At 46.5% G+C, this 26,869-nt stretch overlaps 1 protein-coding gene across 2 annotated transcripts in view; it reads right to left on the bottom strand.

Annotated features, from left to right (window-relative positions):
• The window catches only part of LOC140418751 (potassium voltage-gated channel subfamily KQT member 4-like), a 1,006,403-nt gene that overhangs the window by 5,226 nt on the left and 974,308 nt on the right, over positions 1-26,869 (bottom strand). For both annotated transcript variants that reach the window (XM_072502359.1, XM_072502364.1), the window contains 2 exons: positions 13,784-13,915; positions 2,796-2,931 (listed from right to left, as the gene is read on the bottom strand). In XM_072502359.1, coding sequence (XP_072358460.1) covers positions 2,796-2,931; positions 13,784-13,915 — 268 coding nt within the window. The remainder of the gene's footprint in view (positions 1-2,795; positions 2,932-13,783; positions 13,916-26,869) is intronic.

The following is a 26,869-nucleotide window of genomic DNA, read 5'->3' as shown; positions in this document are numbered from 1 at the left end:
ACAAGGTTCTGGCAGCTTCCACAAAGCATGACCTACAGGCTCTCAATGAAGGTCCCCGCTCTGTCTGTGGGCCCAAAACCAATGATACCACACCCAACCTCTCAGCAGATGGCAATCAGCTCCTAACAAACAAACATCAAATTCTCTCCCATTGGACAAAACACTTTAACAATCTCTTGGACTAAAAATCGTCAGAGTGCAATGACGTCATTGAAGTACTTCCACAGCATCACATTATGGAGTAGCTTGCCCTGTCCAACTGAAGCTGAAGTCACCAAGGTCGTAAGACAACTATGGGTAGGTGTTGGGGAGCCGACTGAAGTATCCCTGGAGTATTCAAGTACGAAGGAGCTCATATATTGGGAAGCTCACTAACTTACTCCAGGTGTGGATTTGTGTGGCTCGAGCATAACTTCTAAACCCTTTTATTTTAGTCATTTAGATGTCAAGGCCAGCATTCCATTAGCCTTTATGATTATTTTCTGTATGTATTTCATGATTTGTGTTCCTCGACCACAAGTCTCTTTGGATCTCCACTTTTTCTAGCTTGTCATCATTTAGGAAGTACCTTGTTTTATCCTTTCTTAGATACAAATTGAATTACCTCACATTTTCTTCCACTGAAATTCACGTGCCGGTGGCTTTGCTCATTCACTAAATCTATCAATATCTCTTTGTAATTTTAATTTTTCAAGCACATCGCTTTATGCTGCTTATTTTTGTGGCCGAGAGCTTGTAGGCAGCCTCTCTGTTACCGTTTTTTATTCTTTCATGGGAGATGAGTATTGCTGGCAAGGGCTATTGGGCAGGATTCTCCGTTCTGCCGCACCAGATTTCTGGTGCAGTGAGCCCCTGGGATTCTCCATCTCGCCAGCCGGCCGATGGGGTTTCCCATTGTGGGCTGGCCCACGCCGTCGGGAAATCCCCAGGCTGCCGGCGCAATGGAGAGTCCCAACAGCAGAGAATCCATTATTTTTTCTTAATTGCCCTTTGAGCTTTCTAGAACGGCTGCAGTCCATGCGGTTTAGGTACTCCGACAATGCTATTAGGGAGTGAGTTCCAGGATTTTGACTCAGCGACAGTGAAGGAACACTGATATATTTCCAAATCAGGATGGTGAGTAGCTACAAGGGGTACTTTCAGGTGGTGTGTTCCCATGTGTCTGCTGCCCTAGTCTATCTAGATGGTAGTGGTCGTAGGTTTGGAAAGCGCTGCTAAAGGAGCCTTGGTGACTTCCTGCATCTTAGTGCACGCTGTTGTTACTGTATATTAGTGCGAGAGGGAGTGAATGTTTGTATAAGGGGTGCCAATCAAACAGGCTGCTTTGTCCTTCATGGTGTCAAGCTTCTTGAGTGTTGTTGGAGCTGCACTCATCCAGGCAAGTAGACAGAATTCCATCACACTCCTGAACTTGGTGTCTTGTAGATGATGAACAGGCTTTGAGGAGTCAAGAGGGGAGTTACTTGCTGCAGGATTCCTGGCCTCTGATCTGCTCTTGTAGCCAGAGGGCGGGATTCTCCGCCCCTCCGCGCCACATTTCTGCCCCGACTGATCGGCGGGATTCTCCGTTACACCAGCCGGACAACGGGGTTTCCCATTGTGGGGCAGCCCCACGCCGTCGGGAAACCCCCGGGCGCCGGCTTAACGGAGAATCACGCCGGCGGAGAATCCCGGCCAAAGTATTTATATGATCAGTCCAATTCAGTTTCTGGTCAATGGTAACCCCCAGGATTATTTGTCAGTGGGGAAGTTAGTGATGGTAATGCTATTGAATGTCAAGGGAGAATGGCTGTATTCTCTATTGTTGGAGACAGTCATTGCCTGGCACTTGCGTAGCGCAAATGTTACTTCAAAGCCCAATGCTGGGTATTGTTCAGGTCTTGCTGCATTTGGACATGGACTGCTTCATTATCTGAGGAGTTGTGAATGGTGCTGAACATTGCGCAGTCATCAGAGAACATCCGCACTTCTGACCTTAAAATAGAGCACCTGAAGACTTTAGAGCTGAGGACACTACCCTGAAGAACTTCTGCAGTGATGCCTTTGAATTGCGATAATTGACCTCCAACAACCGCAACCATCTTCCTTTGTGTTTCCAACCAGCAGAGAGATTCCCCCTGATTCCCATTGACTCCAGTTTTGCAAGGGCTCCTTGATGCCATACTTGGTAAAATGCTGCCTTAACATCAATGGCAGTCACTCTCACCTCTCCTCTGGCATTCAGCTCTTTTGTCCATGTTTGAAACAAGGCTTTGATGAGGTCAGGAGCTGAGTGACCCAGGCGGAGCCCAAACTGAGCATCAGTGAGCAGGATATTGCTGAGTAAGTGCCGCTTGATAGCTCTGTTGACGACTCCTTCCATCACTGTATTGATGATTGAGAATAGGCTGATGGAGCTGTGATTGGCTGGGGTGATTTTGTCCTGCTTATTGTATTTAGGACATACCTGGGCAATTTTCCACCTTGCCAGGTAGATGCCAGTGTTGCAGCTGTACTGGAACAGCTTGGCTAGTGGAAAGGCAAGATCTAGAGCACAAGTCTTCAGTACTATCGCTGGAATATTGTCAGGTCCTTTGAGTGAATTGAATCTGCTGAAGACTGGTAACTGTGATGCTGGGACCTCGGGGGGAGGCCGAAATGGAGCATTCACTCGGCACTTCTGGCTGAAGATTATTGCAAATATGATTTGCATGACAAATTTGGATGCCTGCTCCACAGATTCCAATGTAGGCATCAAGTAAACTATCATGGGGACCAGGGCTGCCAGCTCCTGCTCCTCTCCCAAGGGAAATTACCTGTTTTTCCACTTTTATTACCCGTCCCATCATGCTCATCTCATCAAAGGGTTCCAGTTCTGGTGGCACTTTCTCTCCTTTCTCACGCATTTTCTTGTCTGCCGGTATCTGACCTTTCCCAATGATTTGGTCAACTCTACAGAAAGGTAAAACATCAAAGTCAACAAAAAAACAACAGTTATGTTATATTCTGCCTTTTAGGTTAATTTTTTTTAAAAAGAAGGGCAGGCTGTAGAAACAAAGTACCACTGCTGGGCCTATTACAGTTGGCAGTGTTTCGGAAATTAGTGAATGTTGATAATGCTATTCTCTATTTATTGACATTATTGGTCAGGAAGTACTGGCAATTTCCTTGTGAGCTGCCAGCTGCGTGCTGAACAACACTGGTTGTGAAGAGCTGAGGACATTACCCCCTTGCTTGATCAAGTAATCCATACAACAACGGTGGAAGGTAAAGTGGTTTAGGGAGGGAATTCCAGAGCTTCGGGTCCAACTTGCTGAAGACACGGCCACCAATGGTGGAGTAATAAAAATTGGGAATCTGCAAGAGGCCAGGATTGGAGGAATGCAGAAATATCGGAGGGCCTTTGCCAAGGTGCTAAATAATATAAGAGCCCATAGTGTTAGGGGCAAATTACTGGCATGGATAGAGGATTGGCTGACTGGCAGAAGGCAGAGAGTGGGGATAAAGGGGTCCTTTTCAGGATGCCAGTTGGCGACTAGTCGTGTTCTGCAGGGGTCAGTGTTGGGACCATAGCTATTCACGATATACATTAACTATCTGGATGAAGGAACTGAGGGCATTGCTGCTATGTTTGCAGATGATACAAAGATATGGGGCGGGATTCTCCACTCCCGCGCCGAAGTGGCCACAAAGTCGTGATCGCCGTCGAGGTTCACGACGGCGCGAAACGGCCTCGATCCCGACCGATTCAGGCCCTGACAATGGGCTAGGATCGGGGCCGCGTCATCTACACGCGCCAGGCCTTGTCGCCCGCGTAAAGGCAGCGCCGCATAGATGACGCGGCTGGCGCCGCATAACTGCCGTCATCCTGCAGAAGGACTTGGACAGGCCAAAGAAGTAGCAGATGGAATACAATGTGGAAAAGTGTGAGGTTGTGCACTTTGAAAGGAAGAAGAGAGGCATAGACTATTTTCTAAATGGGAAAAGCCTTAGGAAATCAGAAGCACAAAGGGACTTAGGAGTCCAAGTTCATGATTCTCTGAAGGTTAACATGCAGGTTCAGTTGGCAGATAGGAAGGCAAATGCAATGCTAGCATTCATGTCGAGAGGGCTAGAGTACAAGACCAGGGATGTACTGTTGAGGCTGTATAAGGATCTGGTCAGACCCTATTTGGAATATTGTGAGCAGTTTTGGGCTCTATATCTAACGAAGGATGTACTTACCTGGAGAAGGTCAAGAGGAGGTCCACCAGAACTTGTCATACGAGGAGCGCTTGAAGACTCTGGGTTTGTATTCGATTAAAGCATGAGGGGGGAATTTATTGAAACTTACAGAATACTGAGAGGTCTAGATAGAGTGAACGTGGAGAGGATGTTTCTACTAGTGGGAGAAACTAGAACCCAAGGGCACAGCCTCAGACTGAAGGGACAATCCTTTAAAACAGAGATGAGGAGGAGTTTCTTCAGCCAGGGGGGTGGTGAATCTGTGGAACTCATTGCCTCAGAAGGCTGGGGAGGCCAAGTCACTGAGTGTGTTCAGAACAGAGAAAGATAGGTTCTTGATTAATAAGGGGATCAGGGGTTATGGGAAGAAGGCAGGAGAATGAGGATGAGAAACATATTAGCAATTATTGATCGGTGGAGCAGGCTGGATGGGCTGAATGACCTAATTCTGCTCCTATGTCTTATGGTCTTATGGCATTAGTATGGGCTCTGCAAATCAATGCATTTGGAATCCCGGATTCTTTTCTTAAAAGTACAGGAGACTGGGTTACCAAACTTAAGATTTGAAAATTACGAAGGCAACTGACAGATCTGCTTCTCATCAATGGGAAACCCCTGTTGTGAGGGGTTCAAATCCCAAAGTGTACAAGGTTGTTCTGAAAAGAATGTAAGTGAGGGATCTTTTTCTCCAAAGGGTAACAGAATTCTGGAGTAGGTTACCAGGGAAGGGCATTGAAGTTGATGGCATAAGGTTCGGAGGAGGAGGAGCAGTCTCTGTCAGGGAGAGAACATGAGAACATCTAAGACACTCAGAAGGTAAGAAGGTAAGTAAGTAAGTGATTTTTACTCATTTTTACTTTTATACCTTTTTCAAATTGTGTGTGTCGGGGGGAAACTGAAGTGACATCAGAGAAAAGCTGTGACCTGAGTGGCTGGTTGGGAATCTACACTAAATTTAAAAAATTAAGCATTGGTAACTAATTAAACATAATTACTTAATTATAATTTAGAGGTGTATCTAAGCCAGAGATCGGAGAGTACTATATTTAGCTTTCGCATTTATATTAGAAATCTAGTGCTAGGAAACAGTAACTTTGAAATTTAAAAAAATATATATAAATTTTTTACAAAAAACTTTTAATTTTAATTAATTGACGCAATGTCAGTTAGAGGGGTGCAGTGCTCTGACTGTGAGATGTGGCAGGTCCGGGAGGCTTCCAGCATCCCGGATGGCTTCATCTGCAGAAAGTGCACCCAACTGGAGCTCCTCACAGACCGCATGGTTCGGTTGGAGCAGCAATTGGATGCACTTAGGAGCACGCAGGTGGCGGAAAGCGTCATAGATCGCAGTTATATAAATGTGGTCACACCCAAGGAGCAGGCAGAGAAATGGGTGACCACCAGAAAGGGCAGGCAGTCAGTGCAGGAATCCCCTGTGGTTATCCCCCTCTCGAACAGGTATACCCCTTTGGATACTGTTGGGGGGGATAGCCTATCAGGGGAAAACAGCAGCAGCCAGAGCAGTGGCACCACGGCTGGCTCTGATGTTTAGAAGGGAGGGTCAAAGCGCAGAAGAGCAATAGTAATAGGGGACTCTATAGTCAGGGGCACAGATAGGCGCTTCTGTGGACATGAAAGAGACTCCAGGATGGTATGTTGCCTCCCTGGTGCCAGGGTCCAGGATGCCTCCGAACGGGTAGTGGGCATCCTGAAGGGGGAGGGCAAATAGGCAGAGGTCGTTGTACATATTGGTACTAACAACATAGGCAGGAAGGGGCATGAGGTCCTGCAGCAGGAGTTCAGGGAGCTAGGCAGAAAGTAAAAAGACAGGACCTCTAGGGTTGTAATCTCGGGATTACTCCCTGTGCCACGTGCCAGTGAGGCTAGAAATAGGAAGATAGAGCAGCTAAACACGTGGCTAAACAGCTGGTGTAGGAGGGAGGGTTTCCGTTATTTGGACCACTGGGAGCCGTTCCGGGGCAGGTGTGACCTATATAAGAAGGACGGGTTGCATCTAAACCGGAGAGGCATAAATATCCTGGCCGCGAGATTTGCTAGTGTCACACGGGGGGGTTTAAACTAGTATGGCAGGGGGGTGGGCACGGGAGCAATAGGTCAGAAGGTGAGAGCATTGAGGGAGAACTAGGGAACAGGGACAGTGGGGCTCTGAGGCAGAGCAGACAGGGAGAAGTTGCTGAACACAGCGGGTCTGGTGGCCTGAAGTGCATATGATTTAATGCAAGAAGTATTACGGGTGAGGCAGATGAACTTAGAGCTTGGATTAGTACTTGGAACTATGATGTTGTTGCCATTACAGAGACCTGGATGAGGGAAGGGCAGGATTGGCAGCTAAACGTTCCAGGATTTAGATGTTTCAGGCGGGATAGAGGGGGATGTAAAAGGGGAGGCGGAGTTGCGCTACTGGTTCGGGAGAATATCACAGCTGTACTGCGGGAGTACACCTCAGAGGGCAGTGAGGCTATATGGGTAGAGATCAGGAATAAGAAGGGTGCAAGTCACAATGTTGGGGGTTTACTACAGGCCTCCCAACAGCCAGCGGGAGATAGAGGAGCAGATAGGTAGACAGATTTTGGAAAAGAGTAAAAACAACAGGGTTGTGGTGATGGGAGACTTCAACTTCCCCAATATTGACTGGGACTCACTTAGTGCCAGGGGCTTAGACGGGGCGGAGTTTGTAAGGAGCATCCAGGAGGGCTTCTTAAAACAATATGTAGACAGTCCAACTAGGGAAGGGGCGGTACTGGACCTGGTATTGGGGAATGAGCCCGGCCAGGTGGTAGATGTTTCAGTAGGGGAGCATTTCGGTAACAGTGACCACAATTCAGTAGTTTTAAAGAACTGGTGGAAAAGGATAAGAGTGGTCCTAGGATGAATGTGCTAAATTGGGGGAAGGCTAATTATAACAATATTAGGCGGGAACTGAAGAACATAGATTGGGGGCGGATGTTTGAGGGCAAATCAACATCTGACATGTGGGAGACTTTCAAGTGTCAGTTGAAAGGAATTCAGGACCGGCATGTTCCTGTGAGGAAGAAGGATAAATACGGCAATTTCCGGGAACATAGAACATAGAAAATACAGCACAGAACAGGCCCTTCGGCCCACGATGTTGTGCCGAACCTTTGTCCTAGATTAATCATAGATTATCATTGAATTTACAGTGCAGAAGGAGGCCATTTGGCCCCCTGAGTCTGCACCGGCTCTTGGAAAGAGCACCCTACCCAAACTCAACACCTCCACCCAACACCAAGGGCAATTTTGGACATTAAGGGCAATTTTTCATTGGCCAATTCACCTAACCTGCCCATCTTTGGACTGTGGGAGGAAACCGGAGCACCCGGAGGAAACCCACGCAGACACGGGGAGGATGTGCAGACTCCGCACAGACAGTGACCCAAGCCGGAATCGAACCTGGGACCCTGGAGCTGTGAAGCAATTGTGCTATCCACAATGCGACCATGCTGCCCTTAAGAACAAATAAATCTACACTATATCATTTTACCGTAATCCATGTACCTATCCAATAGCTGCTTGAAGGTCCCTAATGTTTCCGACTCAACTACTTCCACAGGCAGTGCATTCCATGCCCCCACTACTCTCTGGGTAAAGAACCTACCTCTGATATCCCTCCTATATCTTCCACCTTTCACCTTAAATTTATGTCCCCTTGTAATGGTTTGTCCCACCCGGGGAAAAAGTCTCTGACTGTCTACTCGATCTATTCCCCTGATCGTCTTATAAACCTCTATCAAGTCGCCCCTCATCCTTCTCCGTTCTAATGAGAAAAGGCCTAGCACCCTCAACCTTTCCTCGTAAGACCTACTCTCCATTCCAGGCAACATCCTGGTAAATCTTCTTTGCACCTTTTCCAAAGCTTCCACATCCTTCCTAAAATGAGGCGACCAGAACTGTACACAGTACTCCAAATGTGGCCTTACCAAAGTTTTGTACAGCTGCATCATCACCTCACGGCTCTTAAATTCAATCCCTCTGTTAATGAACGCGAGCACACCATAGGCCTTCTTCACAGCTCTATCCATTTGAGTGGCAACTTTCAAAGATGTATGAACATAGACCCCAAGATCTCTCTGCTCCTCCACATTGCCAAGAACTCTACCGTTAACCCTGTATTCCGCATTCATATTTGTCCTTCCAAAATGGACAACCTCACATTTTTCAGGGTTAAACTCCATCTGCCACTTCTCAGCCCAGCTCTGCATCCTATCTATGTCTCTTTGCAGCCGACAACAGCCCTCCTTACTATCCACAACTCCACCAATCTTCGTATCGTCTGCAAATTTACTGACCCACCCTTCAACTCCCTCATCCAAGTCATTAATGAAAATCACAAACACCAGAGGACCCAGAACTGATCCCTGCGGTACACCACTGGTAACTGGGATCCAGGCTGAATATTTGCCATCCACCACCACTCTCTGACTTCTATCGGTTAGCCAGTTCGTTATCCAACTGGCCAAATTTCCCACTATCCCATGCCTCCTTACTTTCTGCATAAGCCTACCATGGGGAACCTTATCAAATGCCTTACTAAAATCCATGTACACTACACCCACTGCTTTACCTTCATCCACATGCTTGGTCACCTCCTCAAAGAATTCAATAAGATTTGTAAGGCAAGACCTACCCCTCACAAATCCGTGCTGACTATCCCTAATCAAGCAGTGTCTTTCCAGATGCTCAGAAATCCTATCCTTCAGTACCCTTTCCATTACTTTGCCTACCACCGAAGTAAGACTAACTGGCCTGTAATTCCCAGGGTTATCCCTAGTCCCTTTTTTGAACAGGGGCACGACATTCGCCACTCTCCAATCCCCTGGTACCACCCCTGTTGACAGTGAAGACGAAAAGATCATTGCCAACGGCTCTGCAATTTCATCTCTTGCTTCCCATAGAATCCTTGGATATATCCCGTCAGGCCCGGGGGACTTGTCTATCCTCAAGTTTTTCAAAATGCCCAACACATCTTCCTTCCTAACAAGTATTTCCTCGAGTTTACCAATCTGTTTCACACTGTCCTCTCCAACAATATCGCCCCTCTCATTTGTAAATATAGAAGAAAAGTACTCGTTCAAGACCTCTCCTATCTCTTCAGACTCAATACACAATCTCCCGCTACGGTCCTTGATCGGACCTACCCTCGCTCTAGTCATTCTCATATTTCTCACATAACCTTGGATAACGAGAGATATTGTAGGCCTTGTCAAAAAGAAAAAGGAGGCATTTGTCAAGTCTAAAAGGCTGGGAACAGACGAAGCCTGTGTGGAATATAAGGAAAGTAGGAAGGAACTTAAGCAAGGAGTCAAGAGGGTTAGAAGGTGTCACGAAAAGTCATTGGTAAATAGGGTTAAGGAAAATCCCAAGGCTTTTTACACGTGCATAAAAAGCAAGAGGGTAGCCAGGGAAAGGGTTGGCCCACTGAAGGATAGGCAAGGGAATCTATGTGTGGAGCCAGAGGAAATGGGCGAGGTACTAAATTAATACTTTGCATCAGTATTCACCAAAGAGAAGAAATTGGTAAATGTTGAGTCTGGAGAAGTGTGTGTAGATAGCCTGGGTCACATTGAGATCCAAAAAGACGAGGTGTTGGGTGTCTTAAAAAATATTAAGGTAGATAGGTCCCCAGGGCCTGATGGGATCTACCCCAGAATACTGAAGGAGGCTGGAGAGGAAATTGCTGAGGCCTTGACAGAAATCTTTGGATCCTCACTGTCTTCAGGGGATGTCCCGGAGGACTGGAGAATAGCTAATGTTGTTCCTCTGTTTAAGAAGGGTAGCAAGGATAATCCCGGGAACTACAGGCCGGTGAGCCTTACTTCAGTGGTAGGGAAATTACTGGAGAGAATTCTTCGAGACAGGATCTACTCCCATTTGGAAGCAAATGGACGTATTAGTGAGAGGCAGCATGGTTTTGTGAAGGGGAGGTCATGTCTCACTAACTTGATAGAGTTTTTCGAGGAGGTCACTAAGATGATTGATGCAGGTAGGGCAGTGCATGTTGTCTATATGGACTTCAGTAAGGCCTTTGACAAGGTCCCTCATGGTAGACTAGTACAAAAGGTGAAGTCACACGGGATCAGGGGTGAGCTGGCAAGGTGGATACAGAGCTGGCTAGGTCATAGAAGGCAGAGAGTAGCAATGGAAGGATGCTTTTCTAATTGGAGGGCTGTGACCAGTGGTGTTCCACAGGGATCAGTGCTGGGACCTTTGCTGTTTGTAGTATATATAAATGATTTGGAGGAAAATGTAACTGGTCTGATTAGTAAGTTTGCAGACGACACAAAGTTTGGTGGAATTGCGGATAGCGATGAGGACTGTCAGAGGATACAGCAGGATTTAGATTGTTTGGAGACATGGGCGGAGAGATGGCAGATGGAGTTTAATCCGGACAAATGTGAGGTAATACATTTTGGAAGGTCTAATGCAGGTAGGGAATATACAGTGAATGGTAGAACCCTCAAGAGTATTGAAAGTCAAAGAGATCTAGGAGTACAGGTCCACAGGTCACTGAAAGGGGCAACACAGGTGGAGAAGGTAGTCAAGAAGGCATACGGCATGCTTGCCTTCATTGGCCGGGGCATTGAGTATAAGAATTGGCAAGTCATGTTGCAGCTGTATAGAACCTTAGTTAGGCCACACTTGGAGTATAGTGTTCAATTCTGGTCGCCACACTACCAGAAGGATGTGGAGGCTTTAGAGAGAGTGCAGAAGAGATTTACCACAATGTTGCCTGGTATGGAGAGCATTAGCTATGAGGAGCGGTTGAATAAACTCGGTTTGTTCTCACTGGAATGAAGGAGGTTGAGGGGCGACCTGATAGAGGTCTACAAAATTATGAGGGGCATAGACAGAGTGGATAGTCAGAGGCTTTTCCCCGGGGCAGAGGGGTCAATTGCTAGGAGGCATAGGTTTAAGGTGAGAGGGGCAAGGTTTAGAGTAGATGTACGAGGCAAGTTTTTTACGCAGAGGGTAGTGGGTGCCTGGAACTCGCTACCGGAGGAGGTGGTGGAAGCAGGGACGATAGTGACATTTAAGGGGCATCTTGACAAATACATGAATAGGATGGGAATAGAGGGATACGGACCCAGGAAGTGTAGAAGATTGTAGTTTAGTCGGGCAGCATGGTCGGCACGGGCTTGGCGGGCCGAAGGGCCTGTTCCTGTGCTGTACATTTCTTTGTTCTTTGTTCTTATAAAGACAATGGACCTAGGGGATTTTCACAGTAACTTCATTGACGTGTTAATGTAAGCCTACTTGTGACACGAATAAAGATTATTATTATGTACCTATTTTTATAAATCCTTCATTTTCATTCTTTTCACAGGCACATCTGAGTTTGCAGTAACAATGTCTCATTTGATATTTGCTTTAGTTTTTCACCATGTCTTTGTCTCACGCAAATACCCTAAATCTAGAAGTTTTGTACAAATAGTTCTGCAGCCCTCGTGGTTTCGTTCAAAGTGAACATCAAAAACCTCCTGGGTAGCTTCAGTATGGGTTAGATACTGTAATTAGGACTATCCAGTGAGGCATCACACTGTAACCGAGACTGCCCAGGGACTAATTGTAACTGCCAAGGATAGTGGGAGGAAAGATGAGGGGTGGGGGAATAACTTGACAGTAGTGGGGGGGCGGTTTAGAGGCAAGGATAGCAAGGTGTTAAAAATTCAGAAATCTGCAGAGGCAGATCCCTCCTCTTTAAATAGTTTGAAGGCACATACACTAAATGTAGCCCATTTTGCAGGTTTAGGGGTGTGTAGATGGCTTGTTCCCAGATATAAGTGCTGGTTGGGGATAGGCTTAAGAAGAGCACAGGTCGCGGTGGACTTGGTCAAATGGGCTTGAAAGGTAATTCATGAGCAGTGACACCGGAGAGGTCAGACACATCTGGAAGGGCCGTAGAGCTGGAACGGCTTTAAAGAGTGCCTGGAGGAAAGGTCCAGTTATGGAGGAGACTGATCCTTAACTGGTTTGCTTAGGGCAGCCAGGAAGAAACACTCTGATCGAAACCACGAGGGCTGCAGAACTATTTGTACAAAACTTCTAGATTTAGTGTATTTGCGTGAGACAAAGACATGGTGAAAAACTAAAGCAAATATCAAATGATGGGACAGCTCTTAGAAATGATAATATAATTTTTTTTAAAATAATCTTTATTGTCACAAGTAAGCTTACATTAACACTGCAATGAAGTTACTGTGAAAATACCCTAGTCGCCACCGGCCTGTTCGGGTACAGAGGGAGAATTCAGAATGTCCAAATTACCTAACAGCACGTCTTTCGGGACTTGTGGGAGGAAACTGGAACACCCGGAGGAAACCCACGCAGACACGGGGAGAACGTGCAGATTCCGCACAGACAATGACCCAAACCGGGAATCGAACCTGGGACGCTGGCGCTCTGAAGCTACAGTGCTAACCACTATGCTAATATGGGACAAAATGAATAGGCACACATACAAATGTAGATTAATTAAGAAAGACCAACATGGATTTGTTAATGGAAAACAACTTTGGACTTGAGGAAGCACAGTGCTTCTCCCAGGCATTAGAAACTAAAGAGAAAATGCTGGAAAATCTCAGCAGCTTTGACAAAGGATCATCTGGACTCGAAACTTTAGCCCTTTTCTCTCCCTACAGATGCTGCAAGACCTACTGAGATTTTCCAGCATTTTCTCTTTGCTTTGAGATTCCAGCATCCACAGTAATTTGCTTTTATCCATTGCTTTTCTCCCCAGGCCTAGGTCGCTGCTTTTCTTGATACAGACTGATGTCCTACACTTGGCTATACCGGATACAATTTCAAAATCTACAGATGACGTAACATTTGGAAGTATTGTAACGGTGCCAGGACAGGTTAAAAAAAGTGATTTAAAAAGTCAAAGATGATCTTGGACTTTGAAAAAGAGGCACAGAGAACCAAAACATGGAAACGATGGTGAACTTTCATTCAACATTAGCTCGGCTAGTTCTGGGCACCACACTTCAGGAAGGATGTGAGAAGGCGCAGAAAAAACTTACCAGAATGTTCCCAGGGATGAGGGGTTTTCAGGGATGAGGGGATAGTTTATAGGAGAAGCTGGGACTGTTCTCTTTGGAGGAGAAGGTTTAGAGGAGATCTGATAGAGGTATTCAAAATCTTGGGGGGTCTGGACAGTGAAGATACAGAGAAACTGTTCCTATTGGCAGAGGGGTCAAAAGCCAGAGGACTCTGATTTAATGTTAGTGGCAAAAAAACTGACGATGACAAGAGTAAAAGCAAGTGTTTAGAATCTGGAATGCACTGCCTGAAAGCGTCAAGAGAGAATAAGATAGATCCAGGAAGAGAAAAGAAAGGCTACTGAGAAAATGCAGGGAGTGGTCTCGCTGAGTTGCTGTTGCAGAGATCTAGCAACAAGCTGAATAGTTCTGTCTTGTGTTGTTACTAACTATTCGATAATATTAATCATTTTTACACATTCACTTATCCACTATCAGAGGCAGGGATATTGCCTGACTTGCTGTGGCACCAGACACATTGATTGAGATGAGAGAAGACATACCGTGACTGGAGGCTTTTGATTCGGCCAAGCATGTCCAGGTGTCCAGCAGAATATTGCTCTATCACATCTTTCACATCGTATGGTCTCAAGGTTTCTTTAAATTTCCTCTTGGCTACAAGAAATTTCAGGATCCTGCAGAGAAGAAGAGAGCAAAAATGCATTTGGAGAATTCAGCATTAGGTGAGTTTCAGCTTGATTGATGTCTGTGGGTTGGTCTATAATATGAAGTTTGCAAGCTGACACAGAGCAGGAGAACTGCTGCTATGTACATATAGGTAACACCTTGAACATAAACATTCCACACCAGCATGTTCCCTCCTTTGATTGCTTTTCCACAGCTTCAAAGTTTTCCTGTTGGACTGGCTTGCTCATCACAGACCATCACACCAATACTGAGCCATTGTGTAAACGGGTTTGAGTGCTTCTTTGTGGAAAGAAATTGGCCTGTGACAAGACAACAGCCTGTGATTGAGTGCGATCCTCATTCACTGTTGCCAGGAGCCGTGATGGGCCGCATGAGTGGCTCTCCTTCATCTCAGTGGGCCGGGAGATTGAAATCAGGTTTGTTTGCTAACCCTGACCCCATGAATAAGAATATGGGAAACACAGTAGCACAGTGGTTAGAATTGCTGCCTCACTGCGCCATGGACCCCGTTCAATTCCGACCTAGGGTGACATTTTCCCCGTGTCTGCATGGGTTTCTTCCGGGTGCTCCGGTTTCCTCCCACAGTCCAAAGATGTGCAGGTTAGGTGGATTGGCTGTGCTAAATTGCCCCTTTGTGTACAGGGATATGCAGGTTAGGTGGAATGGCCATTCTAAATTGCCCCTTTGTGTACAGGGATATGCAGGTTAGGTGGATTGGCTGTGCTAAATTGCCCCTTTGTGTACAGGGATGTACAGGTTAGGTGGATTGGCCATTCTAAATTGCCCCTTTGTGTACAGGGATATGCAGGTTAGGTGGATTGGCTGTGCTAAATTGCCCCTTTGTGTACAGGGATGTACAGGTTAGGTGGATAGGACATTCTAAATTGCCCCTTTGTGTACAGGGATGTGCAGGTTAGGTGGATTGGCTGTGCTAAATTGCCCCTTTGTGTACAGGGATGTGCCGGTTAGGTGGATTGGCCATTCTAAATTGCCCCTTTGTGTACAGGGATATGCAGGTTAGGTGGATTGGCCATTCTAAATTGCCCCTTTGTGTACAGGGATATGCAGGTTAGGTGGATTGGCTGTGCTAAATTGCCCCTTTGTGTACAGGGATGTGCCGGTTAGGTGGATTGGCCATTCTAAATTGCCCCTTTGTGTACAGGGATGTGCCGTTTAGGTGGATTGGCCATTCTAAATTGCCCCTTTTTGTACAGAGATGTGCAGGTTAGGTGGATTGGATGTGCTGAATTGCCCCTTTGTGAACAGGGATGTACAGTTTAGGTGGATTGGCCATTCTAAATTGCCTCTTTGTGTACAGGGATGTGCAGGTTAGGTGGATTGGCCATTCTAAATTGCCCCTTTGTGTACAGGGATGTACAGGTTAGGTGGATTGGCCATTCTAAATTGCCCCTTTGTGTACAGGGATATGCAGGTTAGGTGGATTGGCTGTGCTAAATTGCCCCTTTGTGTGCAGGGATGTACAGGTTAGGTGGATTGGCCATTCTAAATTGCCCCTTTGTGTACAGGGATGTGCAGGTTAGGTGGATTGGCTGTGCTAAATTGCCCCTTTGTGTGCAGGGATGTACAGGTTAGGAGGATTGGCCATTCTAAATTGCCCCTTTGTGTACAGGGATGTGCAGGTTAGGTGGATTGGCCATTCTAAATTGCCCCTTTGTGTACAGGGATATGCAGGTTAGGTGGATTGGCTGTGCTAAATTGCCCCTTTGTGTACAGGGATGTGCAGGTTAGGTGGATTGGCTGTGCTAAATTGCCCCTTTGTGTACAGGGATGTACAGTTTAGGTGGATTGGCCATTCTAAATTGCCCCTTAGTTTACAGGGATGTCTAGGTTAGGTGGATTGGCCATTCTAAATTGCCTCTTTGTGTACAGGTATGTGCAGGTTAGGTGGATTGGCCATTCTAAATTGCCCCTTTGTGTACAGGGATATGCAGGTTAGGTGGATTGGCTGTGCTAAATTGCCCCTTTGTGTACAGGGATGTGCCGGTTAGGTGGATTAGCTATTCTAAATTGCCCCTTTGTGTACAGGGATATGCAGGTTAGGTGGATTGGCTGTGCTAAATTGCCCCTTTGTGTACAGCGATGTGTAGGTTAGGTGGATTTTCCATTCTAAATTGTCCCTTTGTGTACAGGGATGTGCAGGATAGGTGGATTGGCCTTTCAAAATTGCCCCTTTGTGTACAGGGATGTGCAGGTTAGGTGGATTGGCCATGCTAAATTGCCGCTTTGTGTACAGGGATGTGCAGGTTAGGTGGATTGGCCATTCTAAATTGCCCCTTTGTGTACAGGGATGTGCAGTTTAGGTGGATTAGCTGTGCTAAATTGCCCCTTTGTGTACAGGGATGTACAGTTTAGGTGGATTGGCCATTCTAAATTGCCCCTTTGTGTACAGGGATATGCAGGTTAGGTGGATTGGCTGTGCTAAATTGCCCCTTTGTGTACAGGGATGTACAGGTTAGGTGGATTGGCCATTCTAAATTGCCTCTTTGTGTACAGGTATGTGCAGGTTAGGTGGATTGGCCATTCTAAATTGCCCCTTTGTGTACAGGGATGTGCCGGTTAGGTGGATTGGCTGTGCTAAATTGCCCCTTTGTGTACAGGGATGTACAGGTTAGGTGGATTGGCCATTCTAAATTGCCCCTTTGTGTACAGGGATGTGCAGGTTCGGTGGATTGGCTGTGCTAAATTGCCCCTTTGTGTACAGGGATGTGCAGGTTATGCGGATTGGCCATGCTAAATTGCCCCTTTGTTTACTGGGATGTGCAGGTTAGATGGATTGGCCATTCTAAATTGCCCCTTTGTGTACAGGGATGTGCAGGTTAGGTGGATTGGCTGTGCTAAATTGCCCCTTTGTGTACAGGGATGTGCCGGTTAGGTGGATTGGCCATTCTAAATTGCCCCTTTGTGTACAGGGATATGCAGGTTAGGTGGATTGGACTTTCTAAATTGCCCCTTTGTGTACAGGGATATGCCGGTTAGGTGGATTGGCCATTCTAAATTGCCCCTTTGTGTACAGGGATGTGCAGGTTAGGTGGATTGGCCATTCTAAATTGCCCCTTTGTGTACAGGGATGTGCAGGTTAGGTGGATTGGCCATTCTAAATTGCCCCTTTGTGTACAGGGATATGCAGGTTAGGTGGATTGACCATTCTAAATTGCCCCTTTGTGTACAGGGATATGCAGGTTAGGTGGGTTGGCTGTGCTAAATTGCCCCTTTGTGTACAGGGATGTGCCGGTTAGGTGGATTAGCCATTCTAAATTGCCCCTTTGTGTACAGGGATATGCAGGTTAGGTGGATTGGCTGTGCTAAATTGCCCCTTTGTGTACAGGGATGTGTAGGTTAGGTGGATTTTCCATTCTAAATTGTCCCTTTGTGTACAGGGATGTGCAGGATAGGTGGATTGGCCTTTCAAAATTGCCCCTTTGTGTACAGGGATGTGCAGGTTAGGTGGATTGGCCATTCTAAATTGCCCCTTTGTGTACAGGGATATGCAGGTTAGGTGGATTGGCTGTGCTAAATTGCCACTTTGTGTACAGGGATGTACAGTTTAGGTGGATTGGCCATTCTAAATTGCCTCTTTGTGTACAGGGATGTGCAGGTTAGGTGGATTGGCCATTCTAAATTGCCCCTTTGTGTACAGGGATATGCAGGTTAGGTGGATTGGCTGTGCTAAATTGCCCCTTTGTGTACAGGGATGTACAGGTTAGGTGGATTGGCCATTCTAAATTGCCTCTTTGTGTACAGGTATGTGCAGGTTAGGTGGATTGGCCATTCTAAATTGCCCCTTTGTGTACAGGGATATGCAGGTTAGGTGGATTGGCTGTGCTAAATTGCCCCTTTGTGTACAGGGATGTACAGGTTAGGTGGATTGGCCATTCTAAATTGCCCCTTTGTGTACAGGGATGTGCAGGTTAGGTGGATTGGCTGTGCTAAATTGCCCCTTTGTGTACAGGGATGTGCCGGTTAGGTGGATTGGCCATTCTAAATTGCCCCTTTGTGTACAGGGATATGCAGGTTAGGTGGATTGGTCTTTCTAAATTGCCCCTTTGTGTACAGGGATAAGCAGGTTAGGTGGATTGGCTGTGCTAAATTGCCCCTTTGTGTACAGGGATGTGCCGGTTAGGTGGATTGGCCATTCTAAATTGCCCCTTTGTGTACAGAGATGTGCAGGTTAGGTGGATTGGCTGTGCTGAATTGCCCCTTTGTGCACAGGGATGTACAGTTTAGGTGGATTGGCCATTCTAAATTGCCTCTTTGTGTACAGGTATGTGCAGGTTAGGTGGATTGGCCATTCTAAATTGCCCCTTTGTTTACAGGGATGTACAGGTTAGGTGGATTGGCCATTCTATATTGCCCCTTTGTGTACAGGGATATGCAGGTTAGGTGGATTGGCTGTGCTAAATTGCCCCTTTGTGTACAGGGATGTACAGGTTAGGTGGATTGGCCATTCTAAATTGCCCCTTTGTGTACAGGGATGTGCAGGTTAGGTGGATTGGCTGTGCTAAATTTCCCCTTTGTGTACAGGGATGTGCAGGTTCGGTGGATTGGCCATTCTAAATTGCCCCTTTGTTCACAGGGATGTACAGGTTAGGTGTATTGGCTGTGCTAAATTGCCCCTTTGTTTACAGGGATATGCAGGTTAGGTGTATTGGCTGTGCTAAATTGCCCCTTTGTTTACTGGGATGTGCAGGTTAGGTGGATTGGCCATTCTAAATTGCCCCTTTGTGTACAGGGATATGCAGGTTAGGTGTATTGGCTGTGCTAAATTGCCCCTTTGTTTACTGGGATGTGCAGGTTAGATGGATTGGCCATTCTAAATTGCCCCTTTGTTTACAGGGATATGCAGGTTAGGTGGATTGGCTGTGCTAAATTGCCCCTTTGTGTACAGGGATATGCAGGTTAGGTGGATTGGCTGTGCTAAATTACCCCTTTGTTTACAGGGATGTGCAGGTTAGGTGGATTGGCCATTCTAAATTGCCCCTTTGTGTACAGGGATATGCAGGTTAGGTGGATTGGCTGTGCTAAATTGCCCCTTTGTGTACAGGGATGTGTAGGTTAGGTGGATTGGCCATTCTAAATTGCCTCTTTGTGTACAGGGATGTGCAGGTTAGGTGGATTGGCCATTCTAAATTGCCCCTTTGTGTACAGGGATATGCAGGTTAGGTGGATTGGCTGTGCTAAATTGCCCCTTTGTGTACAGGGATGTACAGGTTAGGTGGATTGGCCATTCTAAATTGCCTCTTTGTGTACAGGTATGTGCAGGTTAGGTGGATTGGCCATTCTAAATTGCCCCTTTGTGTACAGGGATATGCAGGTTAGGTGGATTGGCTGTGCTAAATTGCCCCTTTGTGTACAGGGATGTACAGGTTAGGTGGATTGGCCATTCTAAATTGCCCCTTTGTGTACAGGGATGTGCAGGTTAGGTGGATTGGCTGTGCTAAATTGCCCCTTTGTGTACAGGGATGTGCCGGTTAGGTGGATTGGCCATTCTAAATTGCCCCTTTGTGTACAGGGATATGCAGGTTAGGTGGATTGGTCTTTCTAAATTGCCCCTTTGTGTACAGGGATAAGCAGGTTAGGTGGATTGGCTGTGCTAAATTGCCCCTTTGTGTACAGGGATGTGCCGGTTAGGTGGATTGGCCATTCTAAATTGCCCCTTTGTGTACAGAGATGTGCAGGTTAGGTGGATTGGCTGTGCTGAATTGCCCCTTTGTGTACAGGGATGTACAGTTTAGGTGGATTGGCCATTCTAAATTGCCTCTTTGTGTACAGGTATGTGCAGGTTAGGTGGATTGGCCATTCTAAATTGCCCCTTTGTTTACAGGGATGTACAGGTTAGGTGGATTGGCCATTCTAAATTGCCCCTTTGTGTACAGGGATATGCAGGTTAGGTGGATTGGCTGTGCTAAATTGCCCCTTTGTGTACAGGGATGTACAGGTTAGGTGGATTGGCCATTCTAAATTGCCCCTTTGTGTACAGGGATGTGCAGGTTAGGTGGATTGGCTGTGCTAAATTTCCCCTTTGTTTACAGGGATATGCAGGTTAGGTGTATTGGCTGTGCTAAATGGCCCCTTTGTTTACTGGGATGTGCAGGTTAGGTGGATTGGCCATTCTAAATTGCCCCTTTGTGTACAGGGATATGCAGGTTAGGTGTATTGGCTGTGCTAAATTGCCCCTTTGTTTACAGGGATATGCAGGTTAGGTGTATTGGCTGTGCTAAATGGCCCCTTTGTTTACTGGGATGTGCAGGTTAGGTGGATTGGCCATTCTAAATTGCCCCTTTGTGTACAGGGATATGCAGGTTAGGTGTATTGGCTGTGCTAAATTGCCCCTTTGTTTACTGGGATGTGCAGGTTAGATGGATTGGCCATTCTAAATTGCCCCTTTGTTTACAGGGATATGCAGGTTAGGTGGATTGGCTGTGCTAAATTGCCCCTTTGTGTACAGGGATATGCAGGTTAGGTGGATTGGCTGTGCTAAATTACCCCTTTGTTTACAGGGATGTGCAGGTTAGGTGGATTGGCCATTCTAAATTGCCCCTTTGTGTACAGGGATATGCAGGTTAGGTGGATTGGCTGTGCTAAATTGCCCCTTTGTGTACAGGGATGTGTAGGTTAGGTGGATTGGCCATTCTAAATTGCCTCTTTGTGTACAGGGATGTGCAGGTTAGGTGGATTGGCCATTCTAAATTGCCCCTTTGTGTCCAGGGATATGCAGGTTAGGTGGATTGGCCATTCTAAATTGCCCCTTTGTGTACAGGGATGTGTAGGTTAGGTGGATTGGCTGTGCTAAATTGCCCCTTTGTGTACAGGGATGTACAGGTTAGGTGGATTGGCCATTCTAAATTGCCTCTTTGTGTACAGGTATGTGCAGGTTAGGTGGATTGGCCATTCTAAATTGCCCCTTTGTGTACAGGGATATGCAGGTTAGGTGGATTGGCTGTGCTAAATTGCCCCTTTGTGTACAGGGATGTACAGGTTAGGTGGATTGGCCATTCTAAATTGCCCCTTTGTGTACAGGGATGTGCAGGTTAGGTGGATTGGCTGTGCTAAATTGCCCCTTTGTGTACAGGGATGTGCCGGTTAGGTGGATTGGCCATTCTAAATTGCCCCTTTGCGTACAGGGATATGCAGGTTAGGTGGATTGGTCTTTCTAAATTGCCCCTTTGTGTACAGGGATAAGCAGGTTAGGTGGATTGGCTGTGCTAAATTGCCCCTTTGTGTACAGGGATGTGCCGGTTAGGTGGATTGGCCATTCTAAATTGCCCCTTTTTGTACAGAGATGTGCAGGTTAGGTGGATTGGCTGTGCTGAATTGCCCCTTTGTGTACAGGGATGTACAGTTTAGGTGGATTGGCCATTCTAAATTGCCTCTTTGTGTACAGGTATGTGCAGGTTAGGTGGATTGGCCATTCTAAATTGCCCCTTTGTTTACCGGGATGTACAGGTTAGGTGGATTGGCCATTCTAAATTGCCCCTTTGTGTACAGGGATATGCAGGTTAGGTGGATTGGCTGTGCTAAATTGCCCCTTTGTGTACAGGGATGTACAGGTTAGGTGGATTGGCCATTCTAAATTGCCCCTTTGTGTACAGGGATGTGCAGGTTAGGTGGATTGGCTGTGCTAAATTTCCCCTTTGTGTACAGGGATGTGCAGGTTAGGTGGATTGGCCATTCTAAATTGCCCCTTTGTTTACAGGGATGTACAGGTTAGGTGTATTGGCTGTGCTAAATTGCCCCTTTGTTTACAGGGATATGCAGGTTAGGTGTATTGGCTGTGCTAAATTGCCCCTTTGTTTACTGGGATGTGCAGGTTAGGTGGATTGGCCATTCTAAATTGCCCCTTTGTGTACAGGGATATGCAGGTTAGGTGTATTGGCTGTGCTAAATTGCCCCTTTGTTTACTGGGATGTGCAGGTTAGATGGATTGGCCATTCTAAATTGCCCCTTTGTTTACAGGGATATGCAGGTTAGGTGGATTGGCTGTGCTAAATTGCCCCTTTGTGTACAGGGATATGCAGGTTAGGTGGATTGGCTGTGCTAAATTACCCCTTTGTTTACAGGGATGTGCAGGTTAGGTGGATTGGCCATTCTAAATTGCCCCTTTGTGTACAGGGATATGCAGGTTAGGTGGATTGGCTGTGCTAAATTGCCCCTTTGTGTACAGGGATGTGTAGGTTAGGTGGATTGGCCATTCTAAATTGCCTCTTTGTGTACAGGTATGTGCAGGTTAGGTGGATTGGCCATTCTAAATTGCCCCTTTGTGTACAGGGATATGCAGGTTAGGTGGATTGGCTGTGCTAAATTGCCCCTTTGTGTACAGGGATGTGCCGGTTAGGTGGATTAGCTATTCTAAATTGCCCCTTTGTGTACAGGGATATGCAGGTTAGGTGGATTGGCTGTGCTAAATTGCCCCTTTGTGTACAGGGATGTGTAGGTTAGGTGGATTTTCCATTCTAAATTGTCCCTTTGTGTACAGGGATGTGCAGGATAGGTGGATTGGCCTTTCAAAATTGCCCCTTTGTGTACAGGGATGTGGAGGTTAGGTGGATTGGCCATGCTAAATTGCCCCTTTGTGTACAGGGATGTGCAGTTTAGGTGGATTGGCTGTGCTAAATTGCCCCTTTGTGTACAGGGATGTGCAGGTTAGGTGGATTGGTCATTCTAAATTGCCCCTTTGTGTACAGGGATATGCAGTTTAGGTGGATTGGCTGTGCTAAATTGCCCCTTTGTGTACAGGGATGTGCAGGTTAGGTGGATTGGCCATTCTAAATTGCACCTTTGTGTACAGGGATGTGCAGGTTAGGTGGATTGGCTGTGCTAAATTGACCCTTTGTGTACAGGGATGTACAGTTTAGGTGGATTGGCCATTCTAAATTGCCCCTTTGTGTACAGGGATATGCAGGTTAGGTGGATTGGCTGTGCTAAATTGCCCCTTTGTGTACAGGGATGTACAGGTTAGGTGGATTGGCCATTCTAAATTGCCCCTTTGTGTACAGGTATGTGCAGGTTAGGTGGATTGGCCATTCTAAATTGCCCCTTTGTGTACAGGGATGTGCAGGTTAGGTGGATTGGCTGTGCTAAATTGCCCCTTTGTGTACAGGGATGTACAGGTTAGGTGGATTGGCCATTCTAAATTGCCCCTTTGTGTACAGGGATGTGCAGGTTAGGTGGATTGGCTGTGCTAAATTGCCCCTTTGTGTACAGGGATGTGCCGGTTAGGTGGATTGGCCATTCTAAATTGCACCTTTGTGTACAGGGATATGCAGGTTAGGTGGATTGGTCTTTCTAAATTGCCCCTTTGTGTACAGGGATAAGCAGGTTAGGTGGATTGGCTGTGCTAAATTGCCCCTTTGTGTACAGGGATGTGCCGGTTAGGTGGATTAGCTATTCTAAATTGCCCCTTTGTGTACAGGGATATGCAGGTTAGGTGGATTGGCTGTGCTAAATTGCCCCTTTGTGTACAGGGATGTGTAGGTTAGGTGGATTTTCCATTCTAAATTGTCCCTTTGTGTACAGGGATGTGCAGGATAGGTGGATTGGCCTTTCAAAATTGCCCCTTTGTGTACAGGGATGTGCAGGTTAGGTGGATTGGCCATGCTAAATTGCACCTTTGTGTACAGGGATGTGCAGTTTAGGTGGATTGGCTGTGCTAAATTGCCCCTTTGTGTACAGGGATGTGCAGGTTAGGTGGATTGGCCATTCTAAATTGCACCTTTGTGTACAGGGATGTGCAGGTTAGGTGGATTGGCTGAGCTAAATTGTCCCTTTGTGTACAGGGATGTACAGTTTAGGTGGATTGGCCATTCTAAATTGCCCCTTTGTGTACAGGGATATGCAGGTTAGGTGGATTGGCTGTGCTAAATTGCCCCTTTGTGTACAGGGATGTGCAGGTTAGGTGGATTGGCCATTCTAAATTGCACCTTTGTGTACAGGGATGTGCAGGTTAGGTGGATTGGCTGTGCTAAATTGTCCCTTTGTGTACAGGGATGTACAGTTTAGGTGGATTGGCCATTCTAAATTGCCCCTTTGTGTACAGGGATATGCAGGTTAGGTGGATTGGCTGTGCTAAATTGCCCCTTTGTGTACAGGGATGTACAGGTTAGGTGGATTGGCCATTCTAAATTGCCTCTTTGTGTACAGGTATGTGCAGGTTAGGTGGATTGGCCATTCTAAATTGCCCCTTTGTGTACAGGGATATGCAGGTTAGGTGGATTGGTCTTTCTAAATTGCCCCTTTGTGTACAGGGATAAGCAGGTTAGGTGGATTGGCTGTGCTAAATTGCCCCTTTGTGTACAGGGATGTGCCGGTTAGGTGGATTGGCCATTCTAAATTGCCCCTTTGTGTACAGGGATATGCAGGTTAGGTGGATTGGTCTTTCTAAATTGCCCCTTTGTGTACAGGGATAAGCAGGTTAGGTGGATTGGCTGTGCTAAATTGCCCCTTTGTGTACAGGGATGTGCCGGTTAGGTGGATTGGCCATTCTAAATTGCCCCTTTGTGTACAGGGATATGCAGGTTAGGTGGATTGACCATTCTAAATTGCCCCTTTGTGTACAGGGATATGCAGGTTAGGTGGGTTGTCTGTGCTAAATTGCCCCTTTGTGTACAGGGATGTGCCGGTTAGGTGGATTAGCCATTCTAAATTGCCCCTTTGTGTACAGGGATATGCAGGTTAGGTGGATTGGCTGTGCTAAATTGCCCCTTTGTGTACAGGGATGTGTAGGTTAGGTGGATTTTCCATTCTAAATTGTCCCTTTGTGTACAGGGATGTGCAGGATAGGTGGATTGGCCTTTCAAAATTGCCCCTTTGTGTACAGGGATGTGCAGGTTAGGTGGATTGGCCATTCTAAATTGCCCCTTTGTGTACAGGGATATGCAGGTTAGGTGGATTGGCCATTCTAAATTGCCCCTTTGTGTACAGGGATATGCAGGTTAGGTGGATTGGCTGTGCTAAATTGCCCCTTTGTGTACAGGGATGTGCCGGTTAGGTGGATTAGCTATTCTAAATTGCCCCTTTGTGTACAGGGATATGCAGGTTAGGTGGATTGGCTGTGCTAAATTGCCCCTTTGTGTACAGCGATGTGTAGGTTAGGTGGATTTTCCATTCTAAATTGTCCCTTTGTGTACAGGGATGTGCAGGATAGGTGGATTGGCCTTTCAAAATTGCCCCTTTGTGTACAGGGATGTGCAGGTTAGGTGGATTGGCCATGCTAAATTGCCGCTTTGTGTACAGGGATGTGCAGGTTAGGTGGATTGGCCATTCTAAATTGCCCCTTTGTGTACAGGGATGTGCAGTTTAGGTGGATTAGCTGTGCTAAATTGCCCCTTTGTGTACAGGGATGTACAGTTTAGGTGGATTGGCCATTCTAAATTGCCCCTTTGTGTACAGGGATATGCAGGTTAGGTGGATTGGCTGTGCTAAATTGCCCCTTTGTGTACAGGGATGTACAGGTTAGGTGGATTGGCCATTCTAAATTGCCTCTTTGTGTACAGGTATGTGCAGGTTAGGTGGATTGGCCATTCTAAATTGCCCCTTTTTTGTACAGGGATGTGCCGGTTAGGTGGATTGGCTGTGCTAAATTGCCCCTTTGTGTACAGGGATGTACAGGTTAGGTGGATTGGCCATTCTAAATTGCCCCTTTGTGTACAGGGATGTGCAGGTTAGGTGGATTGGCTGTGCTAAATTGCCCCTTTGTGTACAGGGATGTGCAGGTTATGCGGATTGGCCATGCTAAATTGCCCCTTTGTTTACTGGGATGTGCAGGTTAGATGGATTGGCCATTCTAAATTGCCCCTTTGTGTACAGGGATGTGCAGGTTAGGTGGATTGGCTGTGCTAAATTGCCCCTTTGTGTACAGGGATGTGCCGGTTAGGTGGATTGGCCATTCTAAATTGCCCCTTTGTGTACAGGGATATGCAGGTTAGGTGGATTGGACTTTCTAAATTGCCCCTTTGTGTACAGGGATATGCCGGTTAGGTGGATTGGCCATTCTAAATTGCCCCTTTGTGTACAGGGATGTGCAGGTTAGGTGGATTGGCCATTCTAAATTGCCCCTTTGTGTACAGGGATGTGCAGGTTAGGTGGATTGGCCATTCTAAATTGCCCCTTTGTGTACAGGGATATGCAGGTTAGGTGGATTGACCATTCTAAATTGCCCCTTTGTGTACAGGGATATGCAGGTTAGGTGGGTTGGCTGTGCTAAATTGCCCCTTTGTGTACAGGGATGTGCCGGTTAGGTGGATTAGCCATTCTAAATTGCCCCTTTGTGTACAGGGATATGCAGGTTAGGTGGATTGGCTGTGCTAAATTGCCCCTTTGTGTACAGGGATGTGTAGGTTAGGTGGATTTTCCATTCTAAATTGTCCCTTTGTGTACAGGGATGTGCAGGATAGGTGGATTGGCCTTTCAAAATTGCCCCTTTGTGTACAGGGATGTGCAGGTTAGGTGGATTGGCCATTCTAAATTGCCCCTTTGTGTACAGGGATATGCAGGTTAGGTGGATTGGCTGTGCTAAATTGCCACTTTGTGTACAGGGATGTACAGTTTAGGTGGATTGGCCATTCTAAATTGCCTCTTTGTGTACAGGGATGTGCAGGTTAGGTGGATTGGCCATTCTAAATTGCCCCTTTGTGTACAGGGATATGCAGGTTAGGTGGATTGGCTGTGCTAAATTGCCCCTTTGTGTACAGGGATGTACAGGTTAGGTGGATTGGCCATTCTAAATTGCCTCTTTGTGTACAGGTATGTGCAGGTTAGGTGGATTGGCCATTCTAAATTGCCCCTTTGTGTACAGGGATATGCAGGTTAGGTGGATTGGCTGTGCTAAATTGCCCCTTTGTGTACAGGGATGTACAGGTTAGGTGGATTGGCCATTCTAAATTGCCCCTTTGTGTACAGGGATGTGCAGGTTAGGTGGATTGGCT

Source organism: Scyliorhinus torazame, chromosome 1 (genome assembly GCF_047496885.1).
Source record: "Scyliorhinus torazame isolate Kashiwa2021f chromosome 1, sScyTor2.1, whole genome shotgun sequence".
In the NCBI taxonomy this organism is placed as follows: Eukaryota; Metazoa; Chordata; class Chondrichthyes; order Carcharhiniformes; family Scyliorhinidae; genus Scyliorhinus; species Scyliorhinus torazame.
Note: the sequence above shows the minus strand (reverse complement) of the source record. Positions and strands in the feature narration are given on the sequence as shown.